This window comes from Myiozetetes cayanensis, unplaced genomic scaffold (assembly GCF_022539395.1).
Source record: "Myiozetetes cayanensis isolate MyiCay16 unplaced genomic scaffold, myiCay2020 scf6-25, whole genome shotgun sequence".
In the NCBI taxonomy this organism is placed as follows: domain Eukaryota; kingdom Metazoa; phylum Chordata; class Aves; order Passeriformes; family Tyrannidae; genus Myiozetetes; species Myiozetetes cayanensis.
In genome coordinates, this window is record NW_026087853.1 from 5,296,834 (window position 1) to 5,321,011 (window position 24,178).

A 24,178-nucleotide genomic window follows, 5' to 3' on the forward strand; every position below is an offset into this window, starting at 1 on the left:
AGGGAAATAGCTAGAAATAAAATTATTGGATGTCAGCGGAAATCTCGTAAATGATTTCATAGCAGTACTAATGTGGGTGTATAGCTTTGCAAATACAGTCCCTTTCCACCTTGAAGAAATATTTCTATATCTAAAGGTTCCTTCTTTGTGGGAGGTGGGGAAATAATCGGACATATTTAGCTCCATGAAATCTTTGTTTTTAAGCTTAAATACAGGGAAAATAATTTACAAGGTTGCTTAGTGATACTGTGGGAAAGTGCGTATCTTGAGACTATTCAAAGACATCTCAAAGTAGATTTAGAAGCTAGGGTTCCTGACATGCACTAGAAGAAAAAAATACTGCTTCTGGTGCAAGCTGAATCAGTCCTTGAGTGTGTCAAGAAAGAATACCACTTTTCAAGTGATTTTTGGAACAAATCCAGGGTGCTTGTGAGGTGACGTTTGTTGTCTGAGTGGTCTGTGTTATTCCAGCTGGCCCTATACTAAAAGTTAACTCTTGCTTGCTGCCAGTTTCTTTCTTGAGAGGAAATGGGCATCTCTAGCTTTGGTCAAAATGAAGTTGTTAGACATCCTGTGGATCATAAACATGCTTCTGTCTCTTTGTGTTCTCTGTCCGTGGTGAGTCCACCATACACTGATGGCACATGGTGTCCTCAAGGGTAGTTTGCGCCCTATTTTGTATCTAGGGGAACTGGGAATAGAAATAATGTTCATTTTGCAGGATTACAATGGTGCTCAGATGCTCTTTTTGCCATTGACTGTCGACAGTTTTCCTACCGTCTGTGGGGGTAGTTTTGTTTCCCTCAGCTCTGCTCCTTACTTTTTGATCTGACATGTACAACAAATTTCATTCCAGCATCTTTGCAGTGTTTGATTCCAGCTTTAAGAAGAAAAGGAAGCTTGACGTTGATCAAGGTCTTTGACACAGAGGAAAAAAAAGCTTTGAGATTGTTTTGAATTTCTGAGAAACTCTGATTTGTTATGCCAGCTCAGTCAAGTTGTGGGATAACAGTGACACTGAATATTAAATACCAGGTTTAATATCCGAAGAAAACTTCAGCAGAAGATAAAGAGTGACATAAGATAAGGGAGTGACATAAGAGGTGACATGGAAGCCAAAATCAAGTTCTTCAGAGGGTGCATTTGGAGTGGTTTGTCTCCTCTGCATTGCTCAGCAGAAGCCAAGGGCTGCCACCTGCCTCCGTGGTTCCATGCGGGGAATTGTGTGTGGTTTTCCCACTCCTTCAGGCACACTCGCTCACTGTTAAGCCGAGAAGGATCCTTAGTCAGGTACCCATTCCTGATTTAATCTGTAGGAAGCAAAAAAGGGAGACAACATAGGAATAGCCACTTCCAACAAGATGCTGTTGAAGTTTGAGTGCTGTGATTTCAAAACGATAACGGGCACCGTTACCAGAGGGTAAAACTGCAGTTGATTTGGGGCCCTCGGAAATGTTTGTTGTGGCAAGTTCAGCTTCCCAACTATTAAGAAATGTGAGCTCTGGTGTGTCCTGTTGCTCTTGTAGCTGCCAGGGCCATGGATGTGTGGAGGTAAGTTTATCTTGCACAAAGCCAGGCAGAATTTCATCAGCCTGTCTGCTTCTCCTAACACTGGAGTAAAATACAAAAGGTAGGAAGGGCCAGATTATAATTGCTTTTCAGAGGGAAAACAGGGACCTTGAGATTGATTAATGTAGCAGTAGAACTTCTGAGGCCTTCAGTGAGGAGCTGCTTGTAGCATAAACAGATCTGAGGCAGGCAGTTGATTGAAGTGTTTGTTTATTTTTGTGGGTCTTAAAAAAGGTCAGTAAACAGAATTTGCTCCATGGACTCTACTGAAGCAATATATTAGTTAGGTTCGAGATGATGCTGATGTTATGTGATTCCTTAGGGCAGCTTCCTTGATTGCAGCTCCACCAAGTCACAGTAAAAACCCCTCATTTTGGTGTTTACGGCACCTGCCTGATTGAAACTCTGAGGCAGGTGGTCTTTTATAGTCAGCTTATTTAGAAAGAAAGAAAAAAAAAAAAGGGAAGATTTTTCCGAACACTGTCACTAATCAGAAAAATGCTGTGAAATGGAGACCTGTCTGTAGTCAGACTTGGGCAATATTAAATTCAGATAGATCATTCTCTCAACCGGTCTCAGAACTATTTCTGGGGTATGTTGCAATCAATACTCTTTCTTGTGTTGAACATCAGCATCTGCTCTGTAAGAGCAGTGACAGTATCAGGGGAGAAGAATCCATGTCTCCTTTAATGAGATCCGTTAGGTTGCTGCATGGCAATCGTCACATAAATCCACTGATTTCTCTTTAAGTCTTTAGTCAGTATGTTCTCTGGTAGCTATTTTTCAACCATACCATATTACCTAGAGGAAAATGAATTAATAATGCATCTAGTCTTGGATACGTATGTTTAATGGATGATCTCACATCCTATCTTAGAGTCATACTGCACAGAAAGAGCCCTGTTGTAATTGATCTTTGAGGTTCAGCACATAAAGAAGAAAAAAATGTAATTGTGCTTGCCTAAAATTTTATTTAACTACTAAGGACTGGCACACTGGAGGCAAATGGATCAGACACTAGAAGAGCAAAGGAAGTTGATATCTAAAGATTTGGCTGTGGACAAAATTCCTCAGACTTTGTTGCATGAACCAGTGTTGAGGGTTTTGGTGGTATGTTTTTTTACTTTGGTTTGTTTTGGGGTTTTTTTGGGGGAGAGATATGCCGTTAATACAATACCTGATTTAGGAAAACTAGAATGGAGTGGTGACTACGGGGAAAAAAAGTGAAGAGGTGGGAGCTTGTGTAGATGGGTCTTTTCTGTACAGGGCTGGCTGGTCTGTCTGACTGACAGTGGGTCTGTGGTGTTCTGCTGCCAAACTGAGCAGGCTGAAGGCTGTTGTACCCAGTCAGCAGGGGTGAATCTTAGGGGAAGAAAAGAGTTGGTGGGATTTTTTTCCCCTGTTCTGTACACTCAGAATACATAGAATCATCAAATTAACTGGGTTGGAAGAGACCTCTGAGATCATCGAGTCCAACCCTTGATCCAACCCCACTGTGATTCCTAGATCATGGCACTCAGTGCCACATCCAGCCTCATCTTAAAAATCTCCAGGGACGATGAATCCACCACCTCTCTGGGCAGGCCATTCCAATGCCTGATCACTCTCTCTGTAAAGAACTTCTTTCTAATATCCAACCTAAACCTCCTCTGGCAGAGCTTAAGCCTGTGCCCTCTTGTCCTGCTGCTGATTGCCTGGGAGAAGAGACCAACCCCCACCTGGCTACAACCTTCTCTCAGGGAGTTGTAGAGAGTGATGAGGTCACCCCTGAGCCTCCTCTTCTCCAGACTAAACAATCCCATCTCCCTCAGCCTTTCCCCATAGGACTTGTGCTCAAGTCCCTTCACCAGCCTGGTTGCTCTTCTCTGGACCTGCTCCAGCACCTCAATATCCTTCCTGAACTGAAGGGCCCAGAATTGGACACAGCACTCCAGGTGTGGCTTCATCAGTGCTGAGTACAGGGGAAGGATCACTTCCCTGCTTCTGCTGGCCACACTGTTCTTGATGCAGGCCAGGATGCCACTGGCCTTCTTGGCCACCTGGGCACACTGCTGGCTCATGTTCAGCTTCCTGTCGATCAGCACCCCCAGATCCCTTTCCACCTGGCTGCTCTCCAGCCACTCTGTGCCCAGCCTGTAGCGCTGCAGGGGTTGTTGTGGCCAAAGTGCAGGACCTGGCACTTCGCCTTATTGATCTCGTTGGAATCAGACCATCTCTCCAGCTTGTCTTGATCCCTCTGCAGAGCCCTCCTGCCTTCCAGCAGATCAACACTCCCCCCATCATCTTTGATAATTTGGAGGATGCTGCAAGTTCAGTCTCTGCGTCTTTAAATGCCCACCCCCTATCTGTGCCCTCCATCTTTAATTCTGGGGTGATCAGGGTTCCCGAGGAGGATAACAAAGCCTAGTGAGAATTCCTTTGTCCCAGAACAGTTGCTGATGGATGACATCCCATACATAAAAAGTAGCCTCATATGAATGGAAGGGATCATAAGCAAACAGATATTATTCCAATATGTCAAATATTTTCTAAGAGGGCCACATTGGCTCTCTAAAATATGTAGATGGCACTGTAATTTTAATTCTTCACTGGAACAGTCTGTACCTTTGACTTATATAAATGTTATTGTTTAAAGAAATGTAAGGCTGTTCCTGAAATATATGCATTCTCTAAATCTCCTTCCAACTCCAGGCTGAAGTAGATAGCACAAGAGACTGACTTGATAAATAGCATCACTGATTCACTATGTTGTTTAGCTGAGATTTGTGGCAACCTTCACTTATGCTTAGTTTAAAAAGGAAGGAAATGCAAGGTGGAGGCTGAAGCCCTGTCCAAAATGTCCTCCATCATCTATGGGCAGTACACAGGTGTAATTACTGGGGCAGTCATAGCTTTGATCTAAATAGGCTCCTCTAAAAGGAGAGCAGCTCCTGCAGGATCACAGTGCTTGCATGGTATCTGTGGCTGATAGGCTCAGCTGCCAGGGACAAACTAAGGGCAGGATTTAATTCTTTAGCTGCAGCCCGAATAAAGACTGATGCTGTCTTACCTAACTGCCAGCTTTCTTATCCTTTCTGTATAAAGGAAGAAATATTTGACCACTCTTCAGCCTCATATAAAAATACCTTAAATAAGTATTAGCCTAATACAATCTTTCTTGCTTTTGTAATGGCTCTGTGCCTCTCCCAGCTTGATTTCAATTCTTCTCCCTTTCTGCTTCCATTTTTAGATCATGTTTTATCTCTTATGCCTTTGATTTCTTTAATAACTCCCTCTTTTTCTTCACCCCCTCAACTACTTTTCTCTGCATCCTTTTTCCCTTGATGCCTTCTCACCGTATTTCCATTTTTTGAGATGATTTAAGAAATTTGCCAATTAGTTGATATTTATGACATTTGTACTACTGAAATGACTGTGTCATCTTTGATTGCCAATTGGGTAAGGTCTGGATGGAGAGAAGAGTGCATTTTATTATATTTGCATGGAGAACTAGAGCGGAAAGAAAAGAAAGAAAAAAAAACTCGAATGCCCAAAAAACAAACCCCACAACCAAAATCAGAGTTTCAAAGTAGTTTTGGGCTCACAGGCCTTTATCAGTCCTCAGGAAGCAGCAGAAACCTTTAAGTCAAGTAGAGGTTGAGAGCAGAGTGGGTATTAACCTCTGTCCACAAGGTCCTTCCTGCCTGCACAGTCGGATGATGGAGAGTGGGAAATAACTTACCACAAACAGTTACATTTTGACAGAACAACTGGCCTGCAGAGGAGTAGGGCTGAACTGTAGGGGAGGAAGATTGTTCTGCACGTGTCTGAGGACAAGTAAATTCTCAGACATATTATAAAAGGTGAATATTAAAGGTGGACAAGGAAAAGTAGGGAAGGTTCACAGGGGCCGCTTGGCAGGAAAAGGGAAAGGCTGGACTGGCTTTTATAGTGGATTAAACAGGAAGGGTTTTTTTTGGGATTTTTTTAACAATCTTAGTATGTGTGACCTTCTCTAACAGTTGCTGCAGTGCAGCTGAGAAGTGGCAATTGTTCAGCTGCAGTAATTGGGTTACCTCTGCTCTTGTCCCTGTCCCTTGGCCTCAGTGGCAGCTCTGGCCAGGGGATCCCATCAGCTCCTGCATCTGCCTCGTCCATGTGAGGCACCTCAACTCCCGTGGCTCCTGTCTGCTTCCATGGTGTCTGCAAGACTAAAAAATGGCTCCTGTCAGTTTTCACTCTTCTTTGCCTGGTGAGAGCCCAGATCTGCAGGGAAGGCACAAGAACTTGCTGTCAGCGAGCAGATAACACTGCGCTGATTTATATGCTGCTCGCATCTGTAAAGTTTTCCATTGCAGCAGTGGATCCCTTTGTGCTCAGTCTTCATTTTTGTTTTGTTTTAAAGATTTTGAGAACTATTACCAATAGCCAGTGGAATTTTTTGCCTATATTGTGCTATATTCATGAATTTTTCTAGCTGTGCAGATTGCTGACAATTGCTTGCTAGTTAAATGCTTTTTGCTTTGTAAAAGTATAAAATAAATTCTATCTCTCTGATAATGCAGGTTTTTAAAACTTTTAAAAAGTGATCTCTTAAACTCCCAGATTATGTCACGGGTAAATCTTTTTTTTTCCTTGTAGTGATGCAGAAATTATTTTGGGTGGTTAAAGGTAGTGCTTGCATCAGCAGTAATGCTGTGTGACAGCAGAAATGTTCCATTTCTTGTTGTGACAAGAGTAACAATTGGTAACTGGTAAGTGTAGGGGGAAAAGCTTTACTTGTATATAGATACAGAAAAATCTCTAAGAGTAACTGTCATTTAAAATGTAATTTAAAAAAAAAATAAAATCGCTGTCCAAATAATACGAAGGAAGATTAAAGCAAGGCCTAACTAGTGGTGCTTTCAGAAGTAAATCTTGCATGTCCAAAAGCTACCAACCACTACCTAAAAGTTCTTGGTACCCTAAATTTTTCTTTCCCGTTCCCTTAATGTCAGACAGGTAAGGATTTTGCTACATTAATCATACGTGTGCTCACAGTTCTTGCCAGTTGTGCAACTTTCCAGCTGTTTCGACTTTGAAACAGCTGCAAACCTTCTGCGAGTGAAAAAACTCAGTTGACTAAACTTTTGGATACAGAGAAGGCCGTATTTGCTTTCTCCCAAAATTAATCTGAAGCGACCTGAACCGTTCTAATATACACATAACTGAGGAGCGTGTTGGCCTTTGTTTGAACGGCAGTAAGTCAGACTAAGCTCGTTTGTATGGGAGGAGCAGCGAGGGCCGGGAGCAGTAGCAGGGAAGCAGGGGGAAGCATAGGGATAGTGTGTGCTTTTTTCTCTTTGACCCATTTAGGCTGCAGTCTCACATTTGCTTTAAGTCAATCCACGTGTGCTTGGCCGCTGACAGCATTTCTCCTCACCCCAGCCACATTCTGCTGCCGGTAGGGCCTGGGAGGCTGCGTGTTGAGTTATAGGAGGGAGCTGGTCCAAATGGAAATGGAAATTTAACATTTTTTTTGTTGTTTGGATTGATTTTCAGCAGAGCAAATTCCCTCATCTGTATCAGCATGTGGCCATGTAAATGTCGAGTTGGAGGTGGGAAAGCTGTCTGAAGGAACAGCTTGGGCTTTTAGCTTGACTTAAAACAGTCGTGATCCAATTCCTTCAGATGCTGGTGAATCAACAGTTTTGTGGGGTTTTCTTGCTTTGTTTTTTCTTTAATGTCAACCTCAGCTGTGGTTTTCCAGCATGACATCAGAAGTGAAGTTCAGTAGGGACTTTATGAGCACGCAATTCTTTAGCTGTGCTAAAAAGAATAATAAAGCATTGCTAAGAAACAAGCAAGCTCCTGTCTTAAGGATGATGGGGAGGGAAAGAAAGGTTAGGTGTAGCCCCTGAATAAACTGTATGGCTTCTAGTCTGTTGTTGAAGTGGGAGTTGCAGTCAGATGGATAATGGGAAATGCCACCTGTGAGGGAAGCAGAATTCCAGGAACTGAATGCAGAAAGTCAGAGGAACCGCTTACGTTGCCAAATTTTTCAGAGTGGGTAAGACAAATTAATTCAAATGGCCAGTTGCTGTATATGATAAGAGGCTGTCCATGTGGGAGTGGTATCATAGGATCAGAGAATGGAAAACAAGCTTGAGGAGGGGGATGGGGGAAGTTATGTGGGCGCTTTGCAGGGCTGCTTTGGCATTAATTAATACCAGGGCCAATTTTGAGGGAGCGAGTACTTAAAGAAGTACAGGTAAGTGCTGAGAAGAGATGTTAAGAGCAGATTTTTTAGGTGAAAGAAAAGTAGCTTAGTATGAAATATTTAAGAAGTGGTTGGAGCAGTGACCACTATCTGAATTTTCAAGCCATTAATCTTAAAGATGCATGGTCTCTCTCTTTAGCTGAATGAGTGGATGAGCCTTTGATGTGCAATGGAAGGGCTTTACCAAGAGAGACAGGGAGCTGCACCTGGTAGATGGGGCGCTCTCATGGGAGGCAAAATGGATGGGTTGGATTGTTGTCAGCAGGCAGAGAAATTGAATACAGGTCTCTGCACTGAGATAGTCTGGGTCTGGCCCTGCAGAGATAAAGTGGAGGCATCAATCCTTCAGTAAACAGGTCTGGATTAAGCCTTTTTTATTTCACGAAGTTATTTTTAACATGGATCAGTTTACTGGTTTGGTTTTCTGTCCATCGCCACAAACAAAAGTTGTGCTGGCGCAGCTGGTGGAATACCCCAGGAAAAGGGCCTTGGAACGGTTTTATTCTGCTGAGATAACAGGAACAGAGTGTACCCTTGGGCAGTCCCTGGAGCAAGTCTGCCAGGTGACACAGGCACCAGGATGCATCAGTCGGAGAGGGGCCAGCCAAGTGTTCACGGGCTCCAGGTTGCTCAGCCTGGGGACTGACACATCCCATGGAGGAACAGGGGAGCTCTTGTATGGAAGAGCCTCAGTCTGAGGATGTGGGGTGCACCCACAACTAGATGGTGGCAAGATAGGGATTTGGAGTCAGGCTGAAGTTAGGCAGAGTCTGGGCATGAGGCCAGCATGTTCATCACTTTCCTCATGGGCAATTAGGTGTTACTGGGAATAACTCTTAGGTAACCTTGATAAAATTAAAGTTGTTATTGTGCTGGCTCAGCACTGCTGCAATGTCCTGCTGTGCTGCTGCTTTTACTGTTCGTTGGCCTTTTTCCTTACAGGCTCACAGGGATAAAGCTGCTCCTTGCTCCCGGTATTGTGTGTGTGGCTGGAAATGCTCAGTGTGATCCCTGCAGCCATCGCCTCACTTCCCTTCCTGCCTCCCCACATTGCTTGGGTTTTAAATGTTTTCTTGTCTTTGATCATGGGACTCTGCCCTTGATTAGGCTGCTGGGACCAGCCTTCATAAGAGTAGCTCCACTGATACTCCTAGACTTTCCCTGTTGTGCCTTTGTTTGTTTGTTTTACTGATTTGTAATACAAATAACATAGAAGCCTGGCATGGAGCAAAGAGCAGGAAATTCATTCAGGCTTTGAGCTGGGACTTGCTGAAATTGAAAGATGTGACAAAGAATGCAGGGATGCTCGCATATAAAAACTGCTCTTTTTTCCCTTTTTCAGGAGTTCTTTTGGGTAGCCTTTTCAAAGCAAGAAAAAGACTGGAAACCCAAATGCAGAATAAAATCTACACATAAAATTCAGTTGTTAAAGAAATTCAAATGCTGGAAATGAATACCCAAGTGAAAACCATCCAAAATGTTCCCTTTAATAGAATCTAGTGTTTGTTACCATAACAATCCTTTTTGCAAGAAAAGGATTAGTGCTGTTAACATGACTCTGTTCCCCGTTTCAGGTAGCGCTCGTTTCCAGGGCCCCTCGAGCAAACTGCAGAAAGGGGGGGGAAAATCCATATGCCTGGATTTTGGTGATGCAGTTTAGTATCATAATAGCAATTCATTTAAGTTCTGGCTGTGTACTGCCTGTTATTCCCCTAGAAACTAATGCTCTGTACTGACAATGCTGCTATGAAATAGCAGCGTCACAGTCTCTGTCAGACTGAGGGAAGGGCTGCAGATGAGCAGGCAGAAGCCAGATAAGAGTAGTATAGAGCTGTAGCTGCTTAACATGACTGACTTTTAAGGTATCCAATAAAAAGGTATAATTCCTCTTCCACAGGAGAAAAGAATAAGATGCTTCTGTAGTAATGAGATCATAAAAGAAAGAAAATTGCTCTTAAAGAATGGGTCTGATTTTCCCTCTTTTTCTGTTTTGCTTCCATTATAACGTAAGCTGCAGTTTTGCTATCAACTGCCTCTTGTGTAAGCATTTAATGTTACCAAGATACTCTTTGAATCTGTTTTTGTGACAGAGATTTCTGCCTTACACATTTTGTTTTGTAATAACCACTGTTTCCTCTGTCAAAAGAATGGAAATTATCTGAAATAAAAGGATAGTAGCGTTCAGTGGTCCTATCTGAACTTGTCACTTCAGGTCTGCTGTGCCAGTTCAAAGCATTGAGGTTGGCATCAGATGAGAAGATGATGGTGTTTCTTTCAGCATGCTGGGAATAGATGGGTAGAAACACTTTTTTTTTTTTTTTTTTTTTTTTTAAGTAGGCTTGGAACTAAAAGCTGAAAAGGGCCTTTTGTTTTTTGATGCAGATTCAGGAGCGTGATAAACTTTACTACTTGGTAGCCTGGGAACTTGAATTTGTGTGTTGCTTACAGAAATACAAGCTTCTCTCTCTCTCTTTCTTTCTCTCTCACCTCTCCCCCTGCCTCCCCCTCCACCCCGATGGTATGATGAGCCTTTGAGAAATAAATGGGAATTGCGTGGTGTGTGTCCTGTATGTCACAAAATTTTTGTAGTTTCTAGACTTTTATTCTTGCGCTTTTTAAAGGAAAATTTATTACTGTTTTACTGATGAGGGAAGGGGGAGAACTTTTGAAACCTCACTGCTGGGCTTGTCCTGCCTTTTTAAAAAGACACTGTTCCTTGTCCTTTTCCCAAAGACACTTAGACACCACTTTAATGCCATCACTAAATTGCAAGGCAGCGTGAAGTGTAAGCTTTGACCTTAAAGGTGCTATTTCTTGCGGTTTAAAAAAAGAATCCCATGATCTGTCAAAAACCTTTAAGGCCCAAAAAGAGGCAACTTACATTGCAAGTTACTAATAAAAGATGCACTTAGTAAGAGACTTGTTTTACCCCTGTATATTTTGTCTTATTTGTTGTACTTTTGCATAGCAGCTTGGAAAAAATCCAATACCTAGTTCTGGCTGTTCCACACAATGATATTTCTTTTTAGTACTGAGAGAGTAGCTGCAGGGTTTTATAGCAGTGTCACATTCAAACTTTTTAAAAAGCTGTTCTACTGGATGAAATGGATGAGGAAGTCAGGAAGCTGTGGTCCTGAGCGTTCTATAACCCAGAGCGTGGCAGGGTTTAAAGGTGTGTTCTTCTCCATGCACTAGAAGTTCATTGGAGTTTGTAACACTGCAATGGAATCTGGTGAAAAGCAAGTGGAGCAGATTGCTAATAAATTGCACGGTAATGTTGGATATTCCCACTGTTTGGGCTGAGATCATGGGATCATAAGGCTCGTTGCACCCTTGCAGTGAGCTGGACCAGCTCCCTGCTCACTGGGACCATATGGTCAGACTGGCAGTGAGGGAGCCACGCTGGTCATCAGAGCAAAGGCTGGAGGCAGTCGGGAGATAAACAGCGAGTGGAAGGTTATGAAATGCCACCCAGCTAGCGAGAAATAGTGGGAGTGGGAGGACATTCAAGGGCTGATCGACATAATGCAGTGCTGTAGGTCTGCTGGAGGGAATTGCTCATCCTCCCAGCCCTGGAGCTTGCAGCTGCTCGGCAGCTCCTCCCTGCACTGACCCCCAGTGCTGGGGGAGCAGCATCCCAATGCTTAGCAAGGATTTTGGAAATTATAAGAGCTTCTCATGTTCAAGACTGGCAGTATGAATGAATATTTGGTCTCTGTTCGTGCTTGTCAACAGTAACTGGAGCACTGGAGAGATTTGTTTTGATCAGTTGTTTTCGTAAGCCCAGTTTCTCTGTGTATGAACAGCTGCCCTTCAGATACCAACTGATTAAATCACTGTATTTATAGTTAAATACTGTGGAGATGCATTTTTCAGCTCTTGAAATGTCAGATTGGCAGAAAAGGTGGGAAGTCACAGAATGACATACTTTTGGGTGTCATCTGACTGGGATGAGGGCAGCCTGTAGTGGTTTGGTGCCATTCTGCAGTTCTGGGGTGACAGCCATCTAACTGACACCTGCCTTTTCTTGGACTCTGTGAAGTAGCTTCCTGAATCTGGGAGGGAAGCAGTAGGAGTACAAGGTATTTCATGTTCCCTGTGGAGAAATCTGGAAGCACAATTGCTAATGCTAACTTTTCCAGCTATTTTTTGTCAGTGTTACATAAGATACCAGAAAAATAGAATTTTCGTTGTCATGTTAAATTCAAGGGGCGGAGGTGGTGATGGGGGAACAACAAGGCTTTTGATCTTTCTTTAGTAAATAGGAGGCTGGTTACAGAATGTAGATGTTTATCTTAGATGATGCTATAAGCAGTACATTTCTTTCTCTCTCCTCACAGATGAGGACAGAAGCAAGTTAGTCATCAAGATGCACATAATTTTTAGGATGCTTCTTGTCCTGCATTAAGTTGTTCATTTTGGGGATAAGCAGCAGTGTAACAGTTGTTTTCTTTTTCCACGAACTGTATCACTGGCATAATACCACAAAGCAGCTTGAGGGAGTCCTAGCACACAGAATTAAAGCCTTCACTGGTCTGCTGAAGGTTGAGTAAAACATTCTAAGAAGTAGCATTTCCTAAGTGGACAAATACCTTTCTGTGCTCTTAGATCTCTTTTGTCAGTAGACAATGACTGGTCAACCCTAAAGTAATACTATTTTAAAATATTGGTGGTGGATGAAGAGCTCAGCTGAAAATGCATATATTACTCAAGCATACTGTTTACTTTGGATGAATTATGATGAATTAATTATTAATTATATTTCAACATCTGAAATTAAGAAAAGGCTAAATGCTTGGAATATTAATGGTAGCTTGGGGATGGGACCAGCTCAGTGGTGAAAATAGCTTATGAAAGATATGAATTTCAGGTATCTTCCTTTTTATCTTCTTATGGTATGCTCTTTGTTTCTGAAGTGCCCTTTGAGGTGGAGCCCTGAATGAGAGCAGTGTTCTGGGAGAGGGATTACCTGGTAATGGGGATGGGCCAGGGGAATGCTGGGGAAGAAAGCTCATGGATGCTTGTCCTGTTCTCATCTCCAGCTCACTGGGCTATTCTCTCATGTGTCCCAAGAGCCACATCAGCTGCTGCTGTGCTGGTGGCCTGGGAAGCTTCCTCATGTCTCTTCTTGTTTGGTGGCCTGTGCCAGCTGGTCCTTGTGGAACCAGGTGGGCCCTGCATCCCGGTTCCATCTTTAGCCCAAGAGGTGTTCAGGAGAGCATGTGGCTCTTCCTTGGCACAGGGGCCACTTTTCTATTTATGTTTTTTCAAAAGCTTTACTTAAATGCAAAATTTGGACAACACTTGAAAACTGCTGAAATTGTTTCTCATTATCATCTACCTTTGTGATTTCTGGGACACTGAATTGGACCATCTTACTTGGAGGGAATGCTGTGCACTGGGTGCTCCAGAGATTCCAATCTGGATCTCTGTATGGCTGAGGGAGAGACACATAGGCACATCTGTTTATTTTTTTGAATGGTTGTATATCTGCATGTAGTGCCTGAAATCTACAGGTGGCTGTTCGTGGTGTCTCCATCTCAGCAGCCACACACAGCAAAATGCAACCAGGTGAAATAGGATAAGAGGATAATAGTATAAAACCAGGTGAAATAGCTTAGGTGATGGGAAGAGGTGACTTTCCACAGCTTTCCTGATGCATGCTGGCCTCTGGGGTGGACTTGTTTCGGAAGTGGTTGATCAGGGAAGCTGCTTTGCTGCTATGGCAAAATGAGTTTTTAGTACTCAAGTGCAGTTTTTTCTCCCAAATGAGTACAAAGGGATTCTTTCGTAGGGACAGAAGAAACAGCATACAGGCTGAGAAGTGAAATAAAATTCATGGGAGGGAGGGTGCTGGTTAGTATCTTAGTTTTAGGAAGGTGTAATATTTATATTTGAGGCTGGTGAGTGCCAGTCCAGGGCCTGCTGATGGTAATGGAAAAACTATTCACCTAATGGGCTTTGGATTACTCTTGAGTAGCTTATTATGCCCACACCTCCCTTGGAGTGTGGTGTATCCTTCCTCTGCTCTTACTTCTTCATCCAAACATGTTACACCTGTTTGACCAACGTGCCTGGAAAGAGATCTCAGTGATGAGTGCACTGATTTCCACGTGTGCAGGAAGGAGAAGCTGTTTGTTTGTGGCAGCTCCTGTTTGGCTGAAATCCTGCTGACCCCGGCTGCCTGGCTGGAGTCACTCCTTATTAAAGCCGCGTTGAAACCGCGTCTTTGGCAAGAGGCTGTTTGGAGGTGAAGCATTTTTACCGTGTTATTAGTGATGATGATGTAGGGATTTGCATGAAATTAAGATGTGTGGTCTGTGCTGGGGCTGGTGGTGTCCTGGTAAGCATCCTGTGGTTGCCATCGCTTTCTGTGAGCGGTGGTGGCTGAGGGCACAACAGGCATCGTGCCCCCTTCCGCAGAGCTGCTCATGACATCTCTGAAGGGAGCAGATGAGTGTTTCCTGTAAATACACGTGCTGGAAACATCTGCCCGGCACACTGAATTAAAGGATTTTTCTTGATGTGCTGTCTGACCCCGTATGCTGAGGAACTTGAGTGCTCTGTTTTCCTCATGACTTCCCCCATCTTTTTCTTAAGCTGTCTTTTCGGCACACTCTTCCTGAAGCTGGAGCTGGACCTTGCTTCCCGCATCTGTCCCAGCAGCTGGACCACTTCCTGCCATGAATCATCCAAAACACACTTTTTTCTTTTTATTGTTTTATTTAAGGGTGAAGGCACATTTGTTCTCCTAAAGCCACAAGCTAATCTAAGTAGTCTGGCAGCCAAGCCTTAAATGAAGGCTGGAGTGCGAAAGTGTTCAGAGGAAGGAAGTGCCCCCCATCGATGGGGATCACGGGCAACCTTTCCTTGTGGAAACAGAGCTCCTTTCCTTGTGGGCTTAGGTTGTGGTCAGAGGAATAGCAAACTCCATCACTTCTTGGAGAGCTGCAGCAAAACATCTTCTCTGTTTGCATGCACATCAGTGTCAAACACACTGGGACTTCTGGCTTTTGGAAGTTCATTGCTACAACCAAACAAGTGCTAATTGTCAAATGGTGTTAAGGGAGGGGGTCTTAATCTTTTGTCTGAGAAATCTTGGCTATGGTTTGGATCTTCTCTGGGGCTGATGTTTGTGGTTTACTTTTCCAGGGCTCATTGACTACATGTATTTCAAGTCTAGCAGCCCAAAACAAGGTTTGTTTTTTTTTTTTCTTGTCTTGAGGAGCTGAGGCTGAATAGTTCCTGCAACTTGAGAGGTTATTGTATTTCACACAGACATGAAATCCAAAATCCTCCTCCAAAGTTTTGTCTTTAAAAAAAAAAAAAAAACCACAAAACCAAAACACCAAAAGACTCCAACCCAAAAGCACATTAAATGCGTAGCTGTTAAAAGCTTTTCTTTTCCTTGTTAATTTTTCTAGGGAAACGTCAGATTCACCACTTGGGGAACCAGCTTCAACTCAATCAGCACTGTCTGGATACCGCCTTTAATTTTTTCAAGATGGCTGTGAGCAAACACCTAACCCGGGGGAGAAAGATGACCCACGTAATCGCTGCATGTCTCTACCTGGTGTGTAGGACAGAAGGAACTCCTCGTATCCTTTCTCGTTTATAAAACATAAATAAATAAAGGACATAATTTTAGCAAGTCCGATATCCCAGTTAGACCAGGTTTCAAAATGTGAAAAGGTAAGTGTTTAAGAGCTAACTTGGTCACTGCTGGTTTTATACAATGAAGTGAATGGGAGTGTTTCCTGTGGTTCAAGTACATTTGTTCCCTTTCTAAGTGTACAATACTTAGTATTTAATGCTATAAATGTCACTCTGCTCCCTTCAATAACTCTAAATTTCTTCTTTTTCAACTTTTTCTTCAAGTAAAAAATTGCACTTTCCCTGTGCTTTGCCAGTAATTATTATTTATGGAGTATTTTTTTGTTTATTTTGTTTTTCTTTGATAAAGCAAATGACACCAAACATCCTGCAGTGTCAACATCAAAGAACAGATTAGAGTTTCAGTGGGTTTTCCATCAACATATTTGGATTTCCTTCTTTTAATACTTAGAGGAAGGACTTAGAGGTATCACTCATGTTTTAGAGATGTCTGATAAATTCTGAAATTTGCCCAACGATCATACAGGAAATCGGTGGTTGAAGGTGGGACTGCACACAGGACAGATTTGCAAGTGGGTACTCCTTGCTGTACCATCCCTATTTTTGTCCTGGAGAACTTCATTAAAACCCATATAAGCTTTAAATACTGATGACTATTCAAATTATTTTGTTTTATATATTCTTTTTTTTTTTTAATGTTGTGTTTCTGTTCCTGGACTTCAGGGTTTAGTAGCAAACAATTACTTGTGTTGGATGTGGCTCTGGGTGACCAGGTCTAGTGGAAGGTGTGCTCTGCCCATGGCCAGGGACTTGGAATGAGATGATCTTTAAGGACCCTTTGAACCCAAACCATTCTATCATTTTATCATTCTATGATAAATATTCTATGAAAAATATTCTATGATTCTGTGTTATTTTAGTTATTTTCTACTTGAAAGGAGTATATGCATATCATCATTATTCCATTTGATTTGATGCTTTTTCTAGATTGCTGCTCTCATTCTACATTTTCGCAGTTGGACAGCTTAGCTTTCCTTTTAAGACTGAGATGATTTTTTGGTAATTTCAGAAGCTGTGTTCAGTATTCTATAACTGGCGCTTTCTGATAGTGTGGTGGTCATTGCAGTTGCATGTTTAAAAAAATGTGGCTTTGCTGGAATAATGGAATTATAAGGAAGGTTTGCCTGTTACCCTGGTCTTTCCTGATGTAAATTCTCTGTGAGTTTTGAACAGTGTCACTCTGTCATTACCATAAAGACTGTATCGATTTTAAAGTATTGCAAATATTTTGAAAATACATTTTTCACCTAACTACCTGAAAAACGGTAGGTTTAGATTAGGTATTAGGAAAACATTCTTTACTGTGAGGGTGGTGAGACCCTGCCACAAGTTGCCCAGAGAAGCTGTAGATGCCCCATCCCTGGAAGTGTTCAAGGCCAGGTTGGATGGGGCTTTGAGCAACCTGGTCTAGTGGAAAGTGTCCCTGCCCATGGCAGGGGGGTTGGAACAGGATGATCTTTAAGGCCCCTTCCATGATTCTGGGATTTATTTTTTTATGCCCATGTCACATTTTTAAAGTAATTTATTTACAGTTGTCATTTGATACTGCTGAATGACAGCCCAGCCGTAATATGCAAATCCATTTCTTCCCACTGATAGTGATAAAGCAGCATTTGAAGCAGTGCAGGCTGTAAGAGGCAGATAGGTACCCTGTAATGCACAGCCATCTGTGCAGCAAGTGTGCCTAATGTTTCTAGCAAACAAAACAAAAACGATTTGGTTGTATTTTATCCTTCTTTTAAGTATTTCAGCATGTATCTAAGTTATGTGCAAGATGTGCTGGTCTGGTTGACACTTCATAAATACCTAAATTAATTTCCCAGGTTTCTTTGTTAAATGGAAGTAAAATCCTGTGTGATACTTCACATGAAATACTAAGAGTAAAGTATGAATAAGACTGCAAAGACAAGCTCTGTCTTTCTATATCAGTTTCACAGAGTTCTCCACCCTCACTTGCATGGTTACTGTGCTGCCTGGAAATCAAGAAGTTGAAGTGCATGACCATATGGCCCAATTTTTTTAGTGTTTACTTTTTAAAAAATCCATTAGATAAACTTAGTTTTGTAGCTGATATTAAGAATTTAACTGTGTCACTTCGGGAGAGGGAGTTGATCCAGCTTCTGCCTGTGTTCGGCTGTGGGTTTGGGGTTTTTTGTTTTGTTTTCTGTCAGTATTTAAAGTCCAGTGCAGTTTGAAAAACAAACCCTAAATAAATTACAGACTCTTGAACATTGAAATATAAGTTCCTTTTTCTGGTATCTTACCCTTTCATGAGAAACTTGCAAACCTGAGGGCTACAGATGCGAGTTGCTGACCTTTGAGATTGGAATACGTTCAGGGCTCCGTAGATTAATTATGATGATCATTGTCAGTGTGTTACATTTGGGCCCAGCTTAATTCTGTCCTCCTGTGCTACAGGAGGCAGGGGTGACCCCAGGGCCTTTGGGGCAGAGGGACCCAGAGCAGGTGTAGGGGATGGGAAGGTGACAAAGCGCTTTAACAAGAATGAAGGTGCGTGTTCAGGGTAATAGGCTTGCCATTGGTTTTGGTCTTGTGGAGGAGCTTCCAAAGAGGGCTTGGAAAGAGGAGCCACACACTGTATAACACTGTACAAAGGACGTGCAGTATTTGTAACACTTGAAGACTTATATGCACTGCTCAGTAGATTTCCTGAGTTTAAAGTGCTCATTTTCATTGTGTTTGTTCTAGAGCTCTAGGAAAGAAATTTGTGAGAAATTTAGAGAAGGAAGTTAAAGGCTGAAGACTGGAGAATGTATTTTGGAGGAAAGAGGTGACATGGAAGAAGTGGCAAAGAGCAGCAGAATCATCGGAGCTCAGAGACAGCTCACAGGCTTTGGGTGGCCCAGATAAATTAGCAGAGTGACTTGAGAGTCGTAGAGGCAAGAGATGTAACCTGGGAACAGATTAGTCTCTGAAGTAGAAGACGTCATGTTTCTTGAAAAACAGTATGGTAGAAGGAGCAAAGAATATATGTGGCCTGGGGAGGTGCAGTGGGGTGTAGTCAGGGACCAAAGTGGCAGGAGATGTTATATTCTTGTGGCAGAACCAAAGGAGTGGGAAGCATTTCCAGAGGGGAAACAGAATTTAATTGTGTCTGCAAGTTCAGTTGGAGGGAGTGGAATGTATTTATCTGACGTGATTATCTGCTTATTCTTCTTTTTTTTCATAATGTGCATGTCGCCAGCCAGCCTCTGTGAAAATGTGAGGAATATCGTAGCCAAGTCTACTGGTGCAGTATGAATTATGCCTGAATAAACCTCAGCCTGAAATAGGAAAACATTATGTTCTCCTTGGTTCTTGTGCGTTATTTAATTAATGCAAAAATGCAAAATATTCTGGTAACACAAATTTCTTTGATCTGAAAAAGTAGTTCTAGAACTTAAAGAGACCATAAAAGTCGGTTTATCTGAAGTGCGTCTTTTATTTACAACCCGTTAGAAAGCTTTATATTTATTATTTGAGGTGTGAATTGATTTTATATCAGTTTATGGTTTTTATTAGTTTATGTGACACAAAACCCCACAATGCAGCAACTTTGGCATAGCTTTTCATTTGCCTTCTCATATTACTTGTCAGTGTTAATGTTTTCGAGGGAGAACGGCTTACAAACCATTAGGTGAATTGGGGAGGTATTTCATCATTTTGATGAGTTGCCTATAAAAACTTTGATTTATTATTGTCTTTCTAGAAAGTGTCTATATCATCAGCGTCAGAAGTAAAGATATAATGAAAAAAATACATCTGAGGGAGATAGTGATTTTTAAATCCTCAGGTTTGATGGAACCTGTGGAACCTGTTGTCCCCCTCGCAGGGACTGAGCGGTGCTGAGCATTTCCAGTGATGTCTGACTTCATCTGGCACTGCCAGCGCTCCCAGCATTTCAGACTCTGGATTTTAATTTGTTTCTTGGAATAGTAACAGTCCTCAGTTGTTTCTCTTTAATGTTTTGAACAGCTTTTCCACCCCTGCATATGTTTGGATGGAAACAAAGGGCTCTTTAGCTCGTCCCGCCGTTCCCGAGAGAGAGAACTTGGGAAGAGCCTGGCAGGGTGTTTGAGTGACTTATGAGCTCAGCCGTAACCTGTGGCTGCCCCAGGGTCACTCAGGAACAATGAGAGCCTGGCCAGGATTTTCCAGGTGGAATATCAGTTTGTTTTAATCAAGGAACATTTCATTCTGTTTGTAATCCTTTTACTGTGCACAACTGTTAGAAAAACTGTACAACTGTCCACTATTCTGTATAATATTTTCCAACACTAGCACCTGTGGTCTTTTATAGCAACATTTTACGTGGTAAATGTCTTTTATCCCACACACATGCACCTTTTTTGTTTTATTTATTTATTATTTTTCTTTGAAGCTCTCTGAAAAATGCACCTTAGTTGTAAACCAAATCCTGTCTTGTTAGAGCATAGTAAATAAAACCTTTTCCACATGAGAAGAGTCCCTGCAAAGTTCCCTCACCAGCTATCTTGTGTAAATATCCCTCTGTTTACCTCTGGAGGTAAATTCAGGGCAGGTTTTCCACCCCCCCTGTAAAGCTCATCAGTCTCAATGCTGGGGGGGGCCTTGCTGAGCCTTTCCCTCCACCTGGGGCTGTGCAGCCTCCTGAGTGTGAGGCTGAGTGACTCAGATGGCCTTCAGTGGTTTTGTGAGGAGTCGAAGGACAGAGGTGGGATCCTCCCAGGGCCAGGCCAAGGCAGCCAAGTGAGGCCCCTCTTCTGAGCTGTTTGCAAAAGAACATTTCTTCTAAACGTCTAAGAAAAATAACCTCTTAAATCTGGGCGTTGGGAGCAGAAAGCTGTCAGGAGAACGTTTGGTGCCTTGAAGTCTTTCAGATGTAAACTTGCTCTGGGTGGGAAAGCAAAAGGCCCTTTTCCTCCCTGGCTTCCTCTGCCCTGTTTACCTCCCTTTTGTTTGAGGGAAGATCACGAAGGCATTGCCGGATCCCAGCAGGCAAGAAGGTTTTGGAAAAAAAAAAAAATGGGCATCTGAATGGGGCAGCACTTTGTTATTTCCTATCTGTCTGCAGTACTTGTACTTTATTGCCAAGCTATTTGAAAGTCTCCTGGTTTAATGTGTTTATTTTCATGTCACAGTAAGGGAAGTTGAGAGTATTTATCTTCATTTCCAGGTGCAGAACTGAGGCTAAGTGACACATTCAGAGTAACCCAGAAAATCTGTGATGGAGTAAGGAACTGGTCTCTTTAATCCTTGGTTAGGCAGCAGCTGCTGAGCTTTTCTGCCGTGTTGGTCTTTGCAGGAGAAGTTCAGCTAATTCCCTCTCGATCTTTAGGAGGCTCTGTTGGCTGCCATGCTGTCCTGGGAAGCTTTGTATAGCCTTGCCATGAGAACCTTTGGTGGATACATTCTTTGTTTCTCTACTAACACTTCAACGTCTGTCTTTTCAAGGAAAAGGGCAAGACTTCCTTTTTATTAGAAATGAAAAATTAGATCTCCAGCAATCTTTTGACCTCCACTAAAACTTCCTGGAGCCAACAGGCCCTGGTGTTACTGATTAAAAAGTTAACTTTTGAAATGAGGCTTTAATCAAGAAAATTTCAGAGCTGTGGCTAGGGAGGTTAATAAAACCATCTTCTATTTCTCTTTGGTTAAGGACTTTCTCTTTAGTAACTGACCTTTTATTTTTTTTTTTTTTATTAAGTACTGTTGCATTGAAAATATGTTGAGTGTGACAAGGACATAAGAGAATAAAAATGGATTTTAAATTGTGTAGTTAAAATACACATAATGTTTACTAAGGTCAGTTAATTAATTTTGATAATTTTGTTTTGTTGTGAGGTAAAGGATGCCAAGATCTTACTTCATATGAAGTTGAACAGAATATATTCAGTTGGAAGGGACCTACAACAGTCCTCCAGTCCAACTGCTTGACCAATTCAGGGAGGACCAGAAGTTACAGCATGTTGTTAAGGGCACTGTCCAAATGCTTCTTAGACACTGACAGGCTGGGGGCATCGACCATCTCTTGAGGAAACCTGTGCCAGTGCTTGACATCACTCCTGGTAAAGAAATGCTTCCTAATGAAGCATTTACTTGGACTTGAAGTCTCGGAAAAGCCTTGTCCACTTAATTTTTCAAAATGAAGTTTTAAAATTGCTGTGTTTTTGAGTGGATGGATTTTAGCTGGAAGAGTTTCAGTCTCTTAATAAAAAATTGCTGCCTTAAATAGGGAGTGGCTGTTCTTGCCCCATGTTATTTGCATCGATTTCCAAAGAGTTAGGTGTTTGGTAATGCTTGGCTTGTGTGATCATTCCTATTTGGTACCACAGGAGAAAATACTGCAGGAGATGCAAGGAAGAGGGCAGCCAGGGACAGCAATGGAAATTAAATTTCTGCACCTTAATTTCTCCCCACCACCCCCTCCTCCAGCCAGGGCTGGGATTGCTGGATTTCAACAGCAGGGCTCATGACCTAAAGCCTGCATATCCAGTCTCCCTTTCCGTGGAATGAGGGAGAACCATATCTTTCCCTCTCAGTACTGCCTTACACACTTTTTCCCTATAAAGAGATGCGTATAAAGCAAGTGTGGTGCTGAGAGGATGAGGTGTTTCATGTTTCCAGTTGGTGGGAAAGTAAATTTTCCTTTCCACGTGCCTGTTGACGTTGTTTGCTCCGTTGCGTGGCTCCGTTCTCTTCCCTGCTGCCTCCCCTCCGTGCCAGGGCTGCTCCTGGCTGCTGCCCCCTGCTCGTGGATGGGCGAGGCAGGAGGACCCGGGGCTGTGTCGCTCCTGGGTGTCTCACCTGGCCTCCAGCTGTGTTGCAGAAGAGCCTGTGTTTCCCCAGGTCCTGTGCCATATCTCAGCCTGCTCTGGATGTCTTTGTAGTGCCCGAAGTGGTGCTGGGGTACTTCAGTGGTTCCACCTGTGCCTGGTGGTTTGCAGTGTCTTCTGAAGAGAATTCCCTCTGGAGTAGAAAATAGCCTGAAGCATTTCAAACTGGTTGTGTGGCCCTGCACCCTGGGGGCCAGGGCTGGGGAGAGGGTTAGTGGCCCTCAGGTTCTCCTCTTGTCCCTTGCAGTGAGGGGGCACGCCTTCCTTGTGCATGACTCAGATGTGGCAGGAAAACAAGGAGTGTGATTGCTGGCTGGCATTATCCTGCAGGGTGCCCTGCTCTGGAAGTCATCGAAGCTTTCCACTGGGAGACTAATTTGAGCGTGGAGATTCTGTACTTGGGTGATTTTCTTTGTTGCTCTAAGATTCTGAAAATACAAAAGGGGAAGGGAACTTTACATTGTGGTATGTGTCAACTCAACATCTGACTGTTTAAATCCTTGTGCTAAATGCCCATTATGGATGCTGCAGGGAGGGAGGGGAAAAGCTGCTGTAAGTGCAGTAGTGATAATTGACCCACTTAAGAGAGCTGCTCTAATTTCGCATGTTACAGCATCCTGGAAATTCAGATAAGAATGTTGATCTCTCCAGCTAATAGGATTTCTAAATATATCATCCAAAAGAAGCAGGAGGACTGTAATTTTGTGTGTATGTGTGTGTGTTCAGGCTAGTGTTTTGTTTAAGAACTGCACACTCTGAAAATCTGCTTTTCTGTTCACTTGTTCCTAACTCAGGATAAAATAGAACTTGACCTCTGGTGCTGGCAAGGGTAGACCTGATCATGCCCCATTGAATCTGCTGACGAAATTCTCCCCAGCTTTTGTGTGGAGGGGTGACCAACTTTTTCCTTTCAGGATGTTGGTACCCAGCAGGTGGCTCAAACTGTCAGCTTTTCCATAAGGCAGCATTAAACAAAGCATCTGCAGAGATAGAGAGGGGGACAAGGTCACAAGATGGCCTATCAAGATTACAGGTTTTGGCTGGTTTTGATAGCTTTGTTTTTCCTCATTAAAGGGAAATTTGGAACAGTAAAGGTCAAAATAATCCTCTTCTGAAGTCTGTCTGCAGAAATACTTCATTGCTTTGCAGAGCAGAGTGTTTCAAGTCTCTGGGCAGTTCTTTTCTCAGAGCACATCGGTGGGTATCACTGCTCTGCTCTGCACTGGTATGGCCTCACCCCGAGTCCTGTGTGCAGTTTTGGGTGCCACAACATAAAAAAGATACAAAGCTCTTAGAGAGCATCCAAAGGAGGGCAGTGAGGATGGTGAAGGGCCTTGAGATGAAGCTGTGTGAGGAGCGGCTGAGTCCACTTGATCTATTCAGCCTGGAGGAGAAGAGACTGAGGGGAGACCTCAACTGCAGTTACAACTTCCTCCTGAGGGGAAGAGGAGGGGCAGGCACTGATCTCCTCTCTGTGGTGACCAGTGGCAGGACCTGAGGGAACGGCCTGAAGTTGTGTCAGGGGAGGTTTAGGTTGGATAGTAGGGAAGGGTTCTTCACCCAGAGGGTGGTTGGACACTGGAACAGGGAAGTAGTCACAGCACTAAGCCTGACAGAGTTCAAGAAGTGTTTGAACAATGCTCTCAGGCATGTGGTGAGACTCTTGGGTGTGCTGTGCAGGGCCAGATGTTGGACTTCAGTGATCCTTGTGGGTCCCTTCGAACTCAGGATCTTCTATGACTGCCAAAAACCCTGGGGTTTGCAGTCAGTAGAGCTGCTACACCTCCAGTTATAATTCTGGAGATCCTTTGCCCTTGTCCATCATACCTTTCTGTGTTGGGACAAAAACAGGCATCACCCCAACCCTTTGAAATGAAGGAAT

At 43.0% G+C, this 24,178-nt stretch overlaps 1 protein-coding gene across 1 annotated transcript in view; it reads left to right on the top strand.

Moving 5' to 3' along the window:
- The window catches only part of BRF1 (BRF1 RNA polymerase III transcription initiation factor subunit), a 175,500-nt gene that overhangs the window by 30,878 nt on the left and 120,444 nt on the right, over positions 1 to 24,178 (top strand). Inside the window, exon 3 of the mRNA XM_050337089.1 lies at positions 15,232 to 15,405. Coding sequence (XP_050193046.1) covers positions 15,312 to 15,405 — 94 coding nt within the window. The 5' untranslated portion in view covers positions 15,232 to 15,311. The remainder of the gene's footprint in view (positions 1 to 15,231; positions 15,406 to 24,178) is intronic.